The following is a 14,979-nucleotide window of genomic DNA, read 5'->3' on the forward strand; positions in this document are numbered from 1 at the left end:
TCCTTTTAGGCAGGATTTTCCTGCAGACATTTTAAGTTAACGTCAGTGGAAAACTGTTCCATACCATTCTTTTGTTTCATCATTTTGAGGAGTTATTTCATGGATGTTTGGAGGAGAATTTGAAAGAGTTCAGTGGAGTTCCTTCTTTATTTGAGCATCTTAGTTCAGCCTTTCACTTACTTCATATTTTTAGATACATTCAATCTTACTCTTACAACCATAGATCAATTTGGAAGAATTTGAGTCAGCTAAAATCCACCTGGGGCATTATTTGTGATAATTTCATCTCTGTGACCAAAGAATATTGACAAAAAAATGAGAGTTTTACCTTACTCCATAGGCTCTAGTATGTTAAAGATCTAGGGAAGAGAAAAAATAGAAAGGGCTAGCAGAAGAAAGAAGTATAGGTAGGTAGTAAAATGAACAATAATTTGTGTTGAAGAACACAAAAAGGAAGAATAGGAGGGATGCTAGGGACTTTATAGTTCCATATTATAGCAACTCAAGGACCTTGACCTTGAATAGTATAGAATCCCTAGGTCTTTAATACTCATTATAAAGTAGATAATGTAGAGACTCCCTTAATGGTTGTACAGAGTACATTCATTTGTGTGATATTGGATTGATAAAGTGGGGTTGGGGACTGAGACTGAGGGCTAATTTGAGAAATCATAGGATTTCACAGATGGAAGGGACTCCAGAGGACCCTGAGTTAACTCTATTTTTTTTTTATTTTGTGAGGCAATTGGGGTTAAGTGACTTGCCTAGGGTCACACAGCCAGAAAGTGTTAAGTGTCTGAGGCCAGATTTGAACTCAGGTACTCCTGACTGAGGGCCAGTGCTCTATCCACTGCACCATCTAGCTGCCCCGAGTTAACTCTATTTTACAAGTCCATCACCATTGACACCACAAAATGGCAAATTGTCACAAGCAGGTATATTGAGCTCATGTCTTTAGTAAAATTTCTTGTCAGATTGATGATCTTGAGATTTGTCTCCACTGAGAGGGAACAGTTAAATAAGATTAACAATAATGATAACAATAATAATATACCTAACATTTATACAGCATTTTAAGTTTCTTAAAGCATTTTGAAATATCATATCTTGGGATCTTGACAAGAACTGTGGGAGATAGGTATTATTCTTGCCCCCAATATGCAAATGATGATACTGAGGCTAAGTGAATATCCAAGCCTTATATAGCCACTAAGTATCTGATGCAGAATTTGTACTCATGACTTCTTGACTGCAAGGTCCAGAACTCTATCTACTACATCAGCTAAACATATTGTGCCAGGATTTTATTTTACAAGAAGCTTTATCCTTTTCCAAAAAGCCAAGGAGTACTTAAGGATTTCAGAGTCACTGACAATGAGAACAAAGGGGCTACAAGCTGGAAAGCAGGCAGCTAAGAAGGCAGAGGTGTGAACCAGCCAGAAAGTCACCTTCCCCAGATATATGTACAATGTTAAAATAGCATTTAGTGAGTAAAAAGATACAAACATACTGACCAACAGTAGAATAGTTTGGGTGGCTTTGGTCTCAGGGGAGCTGGTAGGTGTGATGGTATTGTGATGAATATACTTCACTCTCTGGTGGTGTCTACACAAGACAAAGACCATATACCCACTGGTCCCAATCAGGATTGCTACACAAAAAACATCAGGAAAGGATATTGTGAATATGTATAGTGTAGCATTAAGTGGAACATCAGTTTTAAGAGAACAATAAATGAAATCATTTCTTTCAGTAATGTTTTTGGTTCTATTTGGGCTTTTGATATATAAAAGAGTAAGGTAATGTGCCACCAGATTTAAAGTCCAGCACCAGAAACAGATTGAGACAATCGACTTTAGGCCTCTAGCTTTGAGGTCTGCCCATCTAGAGCTTCTAGAACTTAGAGTGATGGCTTGAAAGGTACTCAGGAGGCAGGTGGTGCAGAGAGAAAGGCCACGGGCCACTCGGTGAAGGTAAAACACAAGTTTACATCCTATATCATCCAGGAAATTGTTGAACCCAAAAGCAGCCATTATCTGAGGGATCCCTTTGGATAGAAGCACCAAGTCATTGGCTAAGGTCAAATTGGAGAGAAGGAAGTGGATAATTCTCAGCCTGGGATCAATGAAGAAGGTGATGGAATAAAGGCCCAGGAGGAAGGAATTCCCCAGGGCCCCAAATGCAGTCTGAAACAGAAAAAGGACCCCCAAGATTATGTCACTAGAAGTCATATTTTTGTTGTTGATGGGATGTAAGTAGTTGTCACAACCAGTGCATCCTTGATTGTTGAGAAACATAATGTGTAGAAGATATTCCTGAAATGTTTTTTGTCCTTTATTTCACCATGAACCATTCATTCCATCCAAAAGAATCTGATGAAAATATCTCTTTTTCTGCTATCTGAAGGACCATTGAGAGGATAGTTTTGATTAGAAAGTTTCTGTTGTCTTTTTTATCCCCTTCAATTCTAGGAAATTCTTCTTTGAAACATTTGGGTTGAGGTCATCATTGGTGAAATGGTTAAATTATGCAATCTGTATAAGGTAGTAGTAGATGCCTTAGTACCTAGATGATGCCTATTACTTAGTAACCAGTACCTAGAATGTAACAGAATTGTTAGTTGCAGCTGTGATGTCATGAAATCTAACCCTATTGTATGTTAGGTTTCATAGTACTATATCTAATAGGGTTTGGTTTTTAATGTCTTTCCTCATTACAGCAACCACTGGAATTAGGTGCTCAGTAATACTACATTTTGTTTTATTTTTCTACAGGTGATAGAGACAAGAAAAATCTAATACTTGCATTCCCAGCCATCTTTCTCTTTGTCAACTACCCTATAATTCTCTTTCTCTGTCTCTCTTTTTCAGTCTGTCTCTCTTTTTCTTTCTCTTTCCCTCTCTCTGCTCATGCCTAAGTTTAGTGTTTGAGGTAACAATTCTTTATAATAAATGTATATGTGGGGCAGCTAGGTGGCACAATGGTTAGAGCACTGGCCCTGGATTCAGGAGGACCTGAGTTCAAATCAGACCTCAGAGACTTGACACTTCCTAGCTGTGTGACCCTGGGCAAGCCACTTAAGCCCCTTTGCCTGGCCAAAGAGAGAGAGAGAGAGAGAGAAAAGAAAAGCAAAAAATCTCAATACATGGTATTAGTATTTCTCCTTCCTTTTCTCTTTCTGTTTTTTTTTTCATTATTACTTTTGAGGGGGTAGCTAGTTGGCAAAGTGGATAAACCATCAGCCCTAGTTTCAGGAGGCCTTAATTCAAATCTGGCCTCAGACATCTGATACTTACTAGCTATTTGACCCTGGGCAAGTCACTTAATTTCCCCACAAAACAAAACAAAACAGTATTATTACTTTTGAGGTTCTTGACCATTTACCCATTCATATTATTTTCACTTTTACTTTTCTAGGTGTAAAAATGTCATTTTGGTAGTATCATTACTATAGCACACAATGAGTAAATTAATACAAATAATAAGGTTGTTTTTGTTTTACTTACTCTTCATACTTATGATAATTAACATGTCTTCAAGTCTGTTTTTATTTATTCTAAAAGTATTTCATTGTTGGATTCCTTTGATTTGTTTAGAAATATTCATAGACATACTACTAAATATTTTGTTGTTTTTTTTAACTACTGGAATTATTTTGAATGTTATTTCTGTTTCTAGCTCTTTTCCCTTTCTCCTCCTAAATCTATTTTTAACCTTGCTGACATTATTCTGCTACATTCTTATCCTAAAAATTTCCTCAGTATTTTGGGCTTTCTATTGTTGGAACATCCCTATCACATGAGAGCACTTGAATTCACTCATCAGGGCTCATTTTTAGCAATGGGAAGAGGCTGTACCTGCTTTATCCCCACCTCACCTGTTGCCTCAGACTCTTGAGACATTGCTACCTTGGTACCTCTCCCCAACCTCATTTTCAATTCCCTTTTATATGCGGTCTTCTCCCATTAGAATGTGAGTTCTTTGAGTATAGGAACTTCTTTATAACTTATATTTGTATCCCAAGCACTTAGCAACATTTGTGGAATGGACTAAGCTCTTAAATATTTATTACCCTTTTGACTGTCAGATTTTGTTGGTTTTCTGGAGGAATGCCAATAATTTTTGTAAATTTATTTTGTATCCTGCAAATTATTAAATTTATTATTTGTTTAAATCAATTTTTTTGACTCCTTGGAATGTCCTAAAACATAATTTGTAAAATGATATTTTAAACATCTCTTTGAGCTTACTTTTTTCAGTTCTTTATTTCTAATCTTTTTGCTGCATCTGGCATTTGTAGCATTGGGTTAAATAGTAGTGGTAATGGTAAATATCATTGATTTACCCCATATCTTATTGAAAAGGTTTTAAAATTTAATCTATAATGTTTTTATGTTTGCTCTTGGTTTTAGGTAGATGATTTTCACTATGTTGGAAAATGTATTTTTCACTGTTTTATAAAATTGTAAATAGATATTAATGCTATATTTTCTCAGATGCCCTTTTAGTATCTATGTTTAAAATAATATTTTATTTATGATTATCACTATTTCTTATGTTTGTTTGTTTTTTGGTGAAGCAATGAGGGTTAAATGACTTGCCCAGGGTCAAACAGCTGGGAAGTGTCAAGTGTCTGAGGCTGGATTTGAACTCAGGTCCTCCCAAATCCAGAGCCAGGGCTTTATCCACTGTACCCCTTTGCTGCCCCCTATATCTTATGTTTTAATAAGATTTCCATTATGTTCAATCAGTGCTATCTTGCAGGTATAAACATAACCTGGTAGAAACATAACAGTCTTAGTATATATTCTAATACGTTTCAGTAGGCTACTTGTTAATTTTTACTAATATTGTGTCAATGTTCATTAGGGATAATTTTATATATTTTCTTTCTCTTTTCTCTCTAATTTTTGTATCAAAACCAAATTCATAAACAGAAAGAGATTGGAAGGATCTCATCTTCTCTATTGTAAATTACTGTAAGAATTTCTAATTATTGTAAAAAGTTGTATAGTATTATAATTCATTTTTTTTAATTCTTGTTAATCGTTTGTTTGTTTTGGGGGGATTTTTTTGTGAGGCACTTGGGGTTAAGTGATTTGCCCAGGGTCACACAGGTAGTAAGTGTTAAGTGTCTAAGGCCGGATTTGAACTCAGGGCCTCCTGACTCCAGGGCCAGTGCTCTATCTACTGCACCACCTAGCTGCCCGAATTCTTGTTAATCTTATAGTAAATTCTATCTGATGTTGGCATATACACCACACAATAACTTTGGAATTCATTTGTTGTTTGTTCAATATCTCTTTTCTAATGTGGTTATTTAAATAGCATATGAAATAAGTCTTGTAATAGGGAATATGCTATGAAGGGAATTTCTTTAATAAGTATGTATTAATTATTCTTAAATTGCAAATTAACAAGAAAGTATAAAGTGGGGGTGTTTAATATCCAAAAGTAATAATATTTGGTTTCTAAGAGAACAAAAATGTAATGGGCCCTGAAAAAAACAAAACAAAACATGTCAAAACCAGTTTCATAGATGTTCAATTAAACGTTTGGGACAGTGTTTATCATCAGATATTTTAAAGCTATAGCTTTTCTCTATCTTCTTGTATTTATTCCACTATGTCCTTTCTATACAGTATGAAGAAGTGTTTGCAGTAAAATTTCTGGGCTCTCTTAATTGTCTAACCATTTCTCCCTCTCCCTTGTGAAGGGTAATTATCCATGTCCAACTCACTATGCATGTATGTTCCTCACTTCTCCTTCCTGGTCTTCCTTTTCTTCTATGTCCTTTTGCTGATCTGCTATTGGTACAACTATCATGCTGTTGGCTTTCTGAATTCATCAAATTCCCTTATTCTACCAATTTTCACAGTTGATAATCCTTCATCAATCAACTTCTTAAAATTACTGGATCATTACCAACTTTTTTTATATATTTATTCATTTTTGCAGGGCATTGAGGGTTAAGTGACTTGCTCAGGGTCACACAACTAGTATGTGTCAAGTATCTGAGGTCAGATTTGAACTCAGGTCCTCCTGAGTGCAGGACTGGTGCTTTATCCATTGTGGCACATAACTGCCCCTGATCATTCTCATCTTAATATTGATGATACAACCATCAAAGTTTTGCCCCTCTTTATCCCTTACCTAAATAATTAGGATAATCACTTCCCAATAGATAGTCAAAGGATGTGAATAGAAAGTTTTCAAAGGGAAGAAAACCTCCTGGCCTTAAGGCAAAATTCACACGGCAATATCATTCATAATTAAAGAAATTAAAAATAATCAGATTATTAAAAATAATGTAAAGGGAACATATATTCTGTTGAAGTAGCTATAGGTAAAGAGGCAGATTTATGTTGGTAGAGCTATGAATTGGTCCCCCCATTTTGAAAAGTAATTAGGAACTATACCCTAAAAGTCACTAAACTCCATCTCTAAATCTTCTCTCTACCTCTTTGCAAATATGTTTCACAGTATGGAGATTCCTCTGTCATGAAGCATGTTCTCCTCTATTATGTTTTCACTTGAAACTCATTTTATAATTTATAAAAATAATAATCTCTCACTCAGTTTCATACTCAACCTCATAATACTTTTTGTGATACCTAATCTTTTTAGAGATATTTTTTGAAAATAATTTTGTGTTCATAATATAATTTTGTTCTTTTAAAAATGTTGAAACTGAAATAAAATTTATTTGGTTTTATTATGGATACTATTAGTAAGGTTCCTAGCCTTAAAGATTACTTCATGAGAGAACCTTACCATGGTCAATCCAGTTCCTAGTCAACTCATGAAGTGAAAAGGATTTATACCAAGGTGGTGGCACTGCAAGACAAGAAAAGAAAATGAATAAAAGAGATATCACACAGGTAAACTCAACAGCCTTGACAACAAATAAAATACCGGAGTCTAGAGGAAAGGGGGAGTGGAGTCTGATACTTTGTTCCAATCCTGGGTGACTAAGAAGATGGTGGTACCTATAAGAATAATAGGATAATAAAGATGAGAGAAGCTATTGTGGTGGGGAAGAAAATGAGTTCAAATTGGGATATGTTAAGTTTAATATTCCTGGAATAGATATAATTTAAAATGCCTCTAAGTCAGTGGATATATTAGATTAGAAATCAGGATAGCTGTAAGGGGTAGAAAAGGAGATGTGGGAATCATTAGCATAGAAATGAAATTTGACTCTATTGCAGATGAGATTGCCAAGCAAAACGTTGTTGGTTACCCTTTGTATTTGAAGGGGACAAATTGACATCACAATGTTGAGGTGAATCTAAATGTGGGTGGTAAGACCAATATTAACTGAGAAGGCTCTGCCACAGGTCTTGCAAAGTGGTCCAAGTCAACATTTGGGATTCTGAAATCTCTAGATTTGTGCATCTCATTTTTCTTGGGTGGTCCTCTTTTTCTCTTTTGCTGATGGATCATAGCACCTTCTTTGATCTAGATAGACCATGTTTGGGTGGTTCTCTTCCAGTATCTCCTAAGTCTCCCAAATGGCATGGAAGTTCTTCACAGAGTCCCTGAATGTATCCTTATATAGTCCATCCTCCATGTGAGTACTTGCCTTTTGTCAGTCCTTCTTAAAACAGTCTAGACCTTGCACTTACAGAAATAAAAAAGAAACAGTCTCTGCATTCAATGACCTTAAATCCAAAAAGAGGAGGCAACATATACAGATGTAGGAATACACAAAAGAGATACATATGTATATAATGAGTACATGTAAAACAAATTCAAGATAACCTTGGAGGGAAAGGCATTTCAACTCTAGGTATCAGGAAAAGCTTCACTCAAAGGAAGATTCCTGAGGCTTGAAAACCAAGGTTTCCAAGAAGCTGAGTTAGTAGAGGGCATTTGAGTCATGGGGGGACAGAAATATAAGTGAACTGGGGATCACCAACAAGTCCAGCCAGGATGCTTGGCTGATAGAATGAATGAAGGGGGGAAATCTGCAAGACTGGAAAAGATGGATTTGGGCCAAGTTGTGGGGAACTATAATATCAAACAGAGAATTTTGAGTTATGTAAATATATAACATGAAGAAACCTGTACTTAAAAAAAAAACGTCACTGTGGTTTGTGTGAAGGACAGGTCAAAATGTCTGCTAAGAATGGAGAATGGGAATCCACAAATTCTGTCAGGGTGAAGCCTTGCTTAGAGTGGCTTATGTCAACCTGATAACAATCACTGAGAGCACTGTTAGTTTTAAAGAAATGTGACAGAGAATGAAACAGCTTTCCAAACTAGTTGATCATTACAATGACAATGACAAAAAGCATCTAGATAGCACAGTTGTAGACTCAGAAATTTGGGGTAGAAGGGGAAGAATTTGAAAGCAGAGAGGGGAGTGTGAGGAGGGATTCTATCCACGCTGGCACTCTGAAAGGCAATCAGGAGCTTCTTTTACTATCCCTGTTAAAACTGAAAAATAGGATTAGAGTGAATAATACCTTATGATATCCAGTTAGCAAATATAGTAAGTGACTTACCCTCTCCTAGAACTTCACAAATCAGCCATAAAGGCATGGGCAATGGGATGTGATCCACCAGCAAAGCCTGTGGTCCTGAAAACAAGCAAGTCCATAGCTCCCAGCACCCTCCAATACTGGTGAGAATAGCCTAAAATTTCTATATCCACTGACAGTGACATTGGAGCGGAGGTAACTATGGTAAGCTCTCCATTGCTCCCTAATCAAAAAAAGAAAAAAAACACAAAACAAAACTTGTTATAAAAAGTCTCAGGAAGAATACAATTAATGAGCTAATGCTGGATAACATGTTGATAAGAACAGAAAAGGGAATTTTTTTTTTGTCCATCTGTCTATCTATTGTAACAAAGGGAAGAAAAAGGACTCAGATAAATTCTTGGGGCTTTGATGCTATGATGATTCCAGATGGAGCGAAGGTGTAGTAGCTCAACTCTTTTGTTTCTGTCTTAGGGAATTTGAATAGGTACAAGTTATGAACATGGCTAATAGGGAAGTGAAACCCATACCACTTAGGAAATTGGTTAGAGGACATATATCTTGTCTCATAAATTTCAGTTAACAGGAAAACAGAAATTATATCCAAGGGTATACAAAACAGTTGGTGTAGGTGACAGGGGTCTTGGAGGTCAGTGTTTCCTGAGTTCAAAGCTTGCCCAAATAGGTAGTGACTGTGGGACCCTGGGTAAGTAATTTTACAACTCTGTGCCTCAGTTTCATCATCTGTAAAATGAGGGAATTGGATTCATGACAAAAAGGTCTGTTTAAGCTCTAAGTCAATGATATTATGAACTTTCAGATGCAATTGTTTAGCAACACTAAGTGATCTTTGAAAGACTATGGTTATTGGGAGGCTCACTGCATACCTAGAAGGGAGTAGGTACTCTTTACATTTGTTAAAATGACAGCAGTAGAGAACATTGAGTTTGATTAAAATAAAAATTCAAATGTTAAATATTCAAGGAGTAATTATGGAGAATGTAGAAAATGCAGCAATGATAAGAAAACACAAGTATTTCTTCATTAGAAAGAGGTTTTATCAGACTAAGCCCTTTCAAGATTTCTTAACCTATACCACATGGACTTTTTTATTAATGTGTTACTAACTGCAATTTACTATAATTAGTTTCCTTTGATAATATGTTATATTGTATTTATACTTATATGTATGTACATATGTTTATTTACTTATACTTGTTTTTGTGTGTGTATCTACAGATGGAAGATAGATTAATAGATAGATAAATGATAGATATATAGATGGATGGATGATAGAGTGTTCTGAAAACGAATAAATATATTTCATCAGATTGGAAAAGGCATCAAAATCAGCACGCATGTATGTTCTAGGCACCATGCTACATACTGAAGATTCAAAGAAAGAAAGTGTGGGGGAAAAGCATAACCTGCTTCTAAGGATCTCACAGTCTAATGGAGAGGCAACATGCAAACAAATGAGTATAAGGAAGACCTATAAAGGGTAAATTGAAGATTAATTTAGAGGAAAGTCACCTGCATTACTGGGAATTGGGAAAGACATTTTGGAGAAAAGGTTTAGCTGAGACCTGAATGAAGCCAGGGAATCAAGAAGATGGACATGAGGGGGGAGAGATAATTTCAGACCTGGGTGACTTCTGGTAAAAATGTCTAGAGCAGGGAGCTATAGTGTCCTATTTCAAGAAGAGCTAAGAGGCCAGTAACAGTGAATCACAGAAAATGTGAAGGGGAGGAATTTTTAAGGAGACTGGAAAGGTAGAAAGGGACCCACTGAGGAAAGATTTAAAAAATTAAACAGAAGATTCTATGTTTGATGCTGGAAGTAACAGGGACCCAAAAGAATGAAATGACCAGGTTATGCCACTGATTGTGAAAGAACAATTTCAAAGCTGATTAAAGGATGAACTGGTAAGAGGAAAGAATTGAGGAATAGTTCATGTTATGAGTTAATAAATGCCTGAATCAAGATGGTGGCAGAATCCAAAGAAAGAAGGAGGAATTTAGGAGAAATGAGTGTACATTACACATATATAGACACACACAGAAACACATACAAATAATTTGTGAATGCATAGCCTAACTTCATTTTCTTTTGGGAAAGTGAATCTTGACTGGTTATCAGTGACATCCTATAGACATATCACCTAAATTTGAATGATGGATTAGAAAAAATAAGATACAATTTTTCTAGAGATGAAAGAAGGAACTTAACTAGGTATTAAAAGATATTTAAAAGGTGGAATGGACAGACTCAAAGACTAGTTATTATTAATTCTATATTTATGTGAAAGGGGCCTCAGCAAGGAGGGGAAGATATTTGCCCTCAGCTCTATTGTAATGAGCAAGTGCATGAATAACTGGCATAAGAGGCTAGTTGGCATACTTATGAAATTCTAGGAAGAAAGAGCTGGACAAGAGAGTTTCACTAGGTGACAATATCAAAATTTAGAAATGTTATATTAACATAGCACATTAAGTCAAATTCAATATAATGTAATTTAATAAGCCAAAGGTAAAGCCTAATATTTGGGTTCCTGAAATCAGCTTCTCAAATGTAGGCACAGATTGGTTGGTAAGAAGACAGAAGTATTGTATAGGGGAAGGCAGATATTCTCTCAAATTATTGGTGGACTGAATGCCATGATGGGGAAGTCAAGATAAAATTTATGTAATTATAAAATTATTTTAATCATATGTTCCAAGAACATTGAGATAATATCAATTATGGGAGCAGTGATATTCCAAGTGTATAATCTGCCCCTCTAAGAATGACTATGAAATATTGATTCACTTCTTAGACATTCATGTTAGGAAAGATGGCGTTAAGCTAGAATTTCTTCATATGAAAGACCTGGATGCTTAAATACCTTAAGTCTCTTTTATAAGAAAAAGAAGAAGAATTTAGTAGTATTAACTTGGGAAATAATATTTTAAGAAATTTGAGGTAGTGCCTGCTTTTCTCCTTGTTTCTAGAATGGAAAATATTGGTTGTTGGAAGGATTGTGGGAAAATTTGGATGCTAATCTCCTAAAAGTGAAGTCGTGAAAAGATTCAACCATTCTGGAGAGCAGTTTGGAACTATGCCCAAAGAGCTATAGAATTGTGCATACCCTTTGATCCAGCAATACCACTACTTTGCTTATATCACAAACACATCCCCCAAAAGAGAAAAAGAACTATTTATACAAAAATAGTTATAGCAGCTCTTTTTGTGGTGGCTAAGATTTGGAAATCAAAGGTATGCTCATCAATTGGGGAATGGCTAAACAAACCGTGGTATATGATCTTTATGGAATATTATTGTGGTGTAAGAAATGAAAAACAGGATGACTTCAAAAAAGCTTGAAAAGACATGTATGAAATGATGTATTGGGTAGTGAGCACAACCTAAAGAACACTGTGCACAGAAACAGCAATATTATTCAGTGAAGAACTGTGGATGACTTGACTATTCTCAACAATACAATAATCCAAGACAATCCCAAAAGAATATTGATGAAACAAAGTATCTATCTCCAAAAAAAGAACAGATATTGATAGAACAGACTGAAGCATGCTATTTGTCACATTATTTCATTAAGTGACAAATATGATGATGGTGTTTTGCATGACCATATATGTATAACCCATTTTGGATTGTTTCAAAGGAAGCAGGGAGGGAACAGAGGGAAGGAGGCATAGAGATTGGAACAGAAAAATAGAAATAAAAATGTTTAACCTGAAAAAAAGGGAACAATCTACAAAAATTATTGGTAGGATGGAAGTTATTATATCAGCTGAAATCCAAGGACAGGAAAGGCCTGTCTTTGACTTTAGTTGGCAACTTCAGGAAAGACCCAATGGAGGCCCAAAGGGTGAGAGAATATCTCCATCTGGGGTCAGATTTACGTTGCAAGTAACATGTGCTCTGGGTCAGTTCTTTAAAAAGGAAACTTCAGCCTGTTTCACATGCAAATTACCGAATCTTTCACAGCCAGCAAATTTTCTTTGAGAAAATTGAAATAAACCTATCCATTTCCAGAGGAAAAAAAAGGAAAGAAAGGTAACTAGAAATGAAAAAGCTATGTTGTAGAAATGGCCAAAGTTTGAGATTGATACTCATTGCCATGAGAGAATAATACCCAAGTTCAGAATGACTTGAACTATAGGTACAAAGTGCTCAAGGCCTCAAAAAACTTGCAATGTTTGTTTTTGCCCAAATCAACTACTTGAAGCATAAATAAGCTTCCTTCTACTGTTATGGAGGTGGGGGAAAGGGAATCAAATTGCATTTGGAATATGTTTGAATAGCCTATGTAATAGAGTATAGAGCTTAGATATTTTTTTAAATCTTTTTCTTGGGGGGGGTGTGAGGCAATTGGGGTTAAGTGACTTGCCCAGGGTCACACAGCTAGTAAGTGTTAAGTGTCTGAGGCCGGATTTGAGCTCAGGTCCTCCTGACTCCAGGACCAGTGCTCTATCCACTGTGCCACCTAGCTGCCCCGTTTCTTTATCTTTAATGGGTTTTTGAATCTTGAACAGATTATCTGCTATTCCTGCAGAAGTCAGGGGCAAGTGTTTGAGTTTTACCTTTGACCTGTATTCTAAAATTATGTATGGTTTCACCTACTGTTTATGAATAGATTGAACTTTAATGAGGACAGAGTGGGTAAATCATCATACTTGGAGTCAGGTGAATACTACCTGATATACTTCTTCACTCTGTGAACCTGAGCAAATCACTTAAATTCTCCCCTCCTCAGTATCCTCATTTGTTATATAGAGATAACTGGACAACCTTCTTAACAGTTCTTCTGTGAGAATCAAATAGGGTAGCATGAGCAAAGGGCTTTGCAAAAATAAAGTCCCAGACATAGGTAAGCTATCATTGATATGATTAAAATAATTAATATTGTGAATGGTGAAAGTCATGGCATCTGAAGTTCTACATCATACCCATCATATTAGAAAAGGTGACAAAAGTAAAAATGACAGCTAGAGTAGGGGCTGTAAGAAACACCACAATAATGTACTATCCTTAGGGCTGGGAATTTGTCCAACCATCCTAGAAATGTTTGGACCTTATCCTTGAGAGTCTTTCAATTATTGATATACTTTGACCTAGCAATAACACTGCTAAGTGTATACCCAAAAGAGAGCAAAGAATGAGGGAATGAACTCAATTTACAAAAAAAAAAAATTGTTCATAGCTACTCTTTTTCATAGAGACAGAGACATGGAATCAAAATGAGTTCATTTCCTAGAGAATAATTGTACAAATTATGTTCCCCCATTCAGAAAGAAAAGAGGAAAGACTCATTCTGGCAAATCAACCAAGCAAAATGACAGACAGAAGCTCTAGTGAGCCCAGGGAATAGATTTAAGAGACACAGAAATATTAAAAGTTTGCCAAGCTAAGGTCATTCCAAGAATCCTCAGTAATTCTCAACCTGGGAAGAATGAAAGATCAGAGACAGGAGGGTGCACTTAAGAAAAAGGAGAATAAAGATAGGGTCTTCATTTATGTCCAGAAATGAGGAAAATGAGCCAGTGTTTTCCTGAGATATCAGAAAGAAATCCAGAGTGCTTTTCCCTAACTTGTCCTGACTTACTTCCTTTCTCAACTAAAGGAGTTTTAAATTATTTTGGTGATCTTAAGGAATCCATTGTCTTTTAAAGCCCTGCATACGAGGTTTGTATTAAAACACACTCACCAAGGTGGTCTCAGCTGCTGGTGGAGAGGACAGGTCTATGACAAGGCCAACAAGGAAGTAGCATCTGTTGGTTTGTATGTATGTACGTGCTACCCATGACCTAACATGAGTATATATAGCATGACAGAAGAGCAGGGACCCATTTTTAGGTGAGCCAGATTCTCTGATCTCACCTTCCCTAGAGTTGTTTCAGATAAAGTTCACTTTTGTCCCAGATGTAAGTCATCACCAGGAATTACTGTTGACTCATGAGAATTCCCCTCAGACTGATTAACAAGTAACAGAAAGGCTAAACAACTAGTCAGTGTGTCAGCTGGAGCTAAACTTTCTGAGGTGCTAAAGATATCAGAATCAGGTAGGGGAAAAGGCACAGGATGAGGCAAAGATCAGTGACCTCCTAGGTGTGAGGTCCTCTGAGCCTACGTTCATAGCTTGGTCTTGCTTCTGAGAAATTTCGATAGCACCTTGGGGTCATTCATTGCCATTCCTTCAATTCCACAGGTCTGCCCTCCTGTCTGTTGCTTTCTTCCCAGGTTGAGAATTACTGAGGATTTAACCTGATTGTACTGTATCATTTAGCTTGTTGTCTTTGGGAAGGGAGAGTGGAAAAAAAGTCAGGGAAAATTTTTTTTGAACTTAGAATCTTAGTAAAATGAATGTTGAAAACTATCTTTAGTGCTCTCTTCAGCAGCACATATACTAAAATTGGAACGATACAGAGAAGATGAGCATGGCCCCTGCACATGGATGACACGCAAATTCATGAAGTGAAAACTATCTTT

General features: G+C 36.2%; 1 protein-coding gene and 1 non-coding gene across 2 annotated transcripts; one reads left to right on the plus strand and one right to left on the minus strand.

Moving 5' to 3' along the window:
• Positions 1–1,304: 1,304 nt before the first annotated feature.
• Positions 1,305–2,231, minus strand: LOC122751997 (vomeronasal type-1 receptor 4-like). Its single transcript, XM_043999264.1, has one exon. It carries the CDS (start codon positions 2,229–2,231, stop codon positions 1,305–1,307), a length of 927 nt encoding a protein of 308 aa, XP_043855199.1.
• Positions 2,232–14,872: 12,641 nt separating this feature from the next.
• Positions 14,873–14,979, plus strand: LOC122752106. Its single transcript, XR_006355906.1, has one exon. It is a non-coding gene; the product is annotated as a U6 spliceosomal RNA (small nuclear RNA).

The sequence above is a fragment of the Dromiciops gliroides genome, chromosome 3 (genome assembly GCF_019393635.1).
Source record: "Dromiciops gliroides isolate mDroGli1 chromosome 3, mDroGli1.pri, whole genome shotgun sequence".
NCBI lineage: Eukaryota > Metazoa > Chordata > Mammalia > Microbiotheria > Microbiotheriidae > Dromiciops > Dromiciops gliroides.

Excerpts from the sequence above, each read along its gene's own strand:
- LOC122751997 (XM_043999264.1), bottom strand. The coding sequence starts at position 2,231 with ATGACTTCTAGTGACATAATCTTGGGGGTCCTTTTTCTGTTTCAGACT.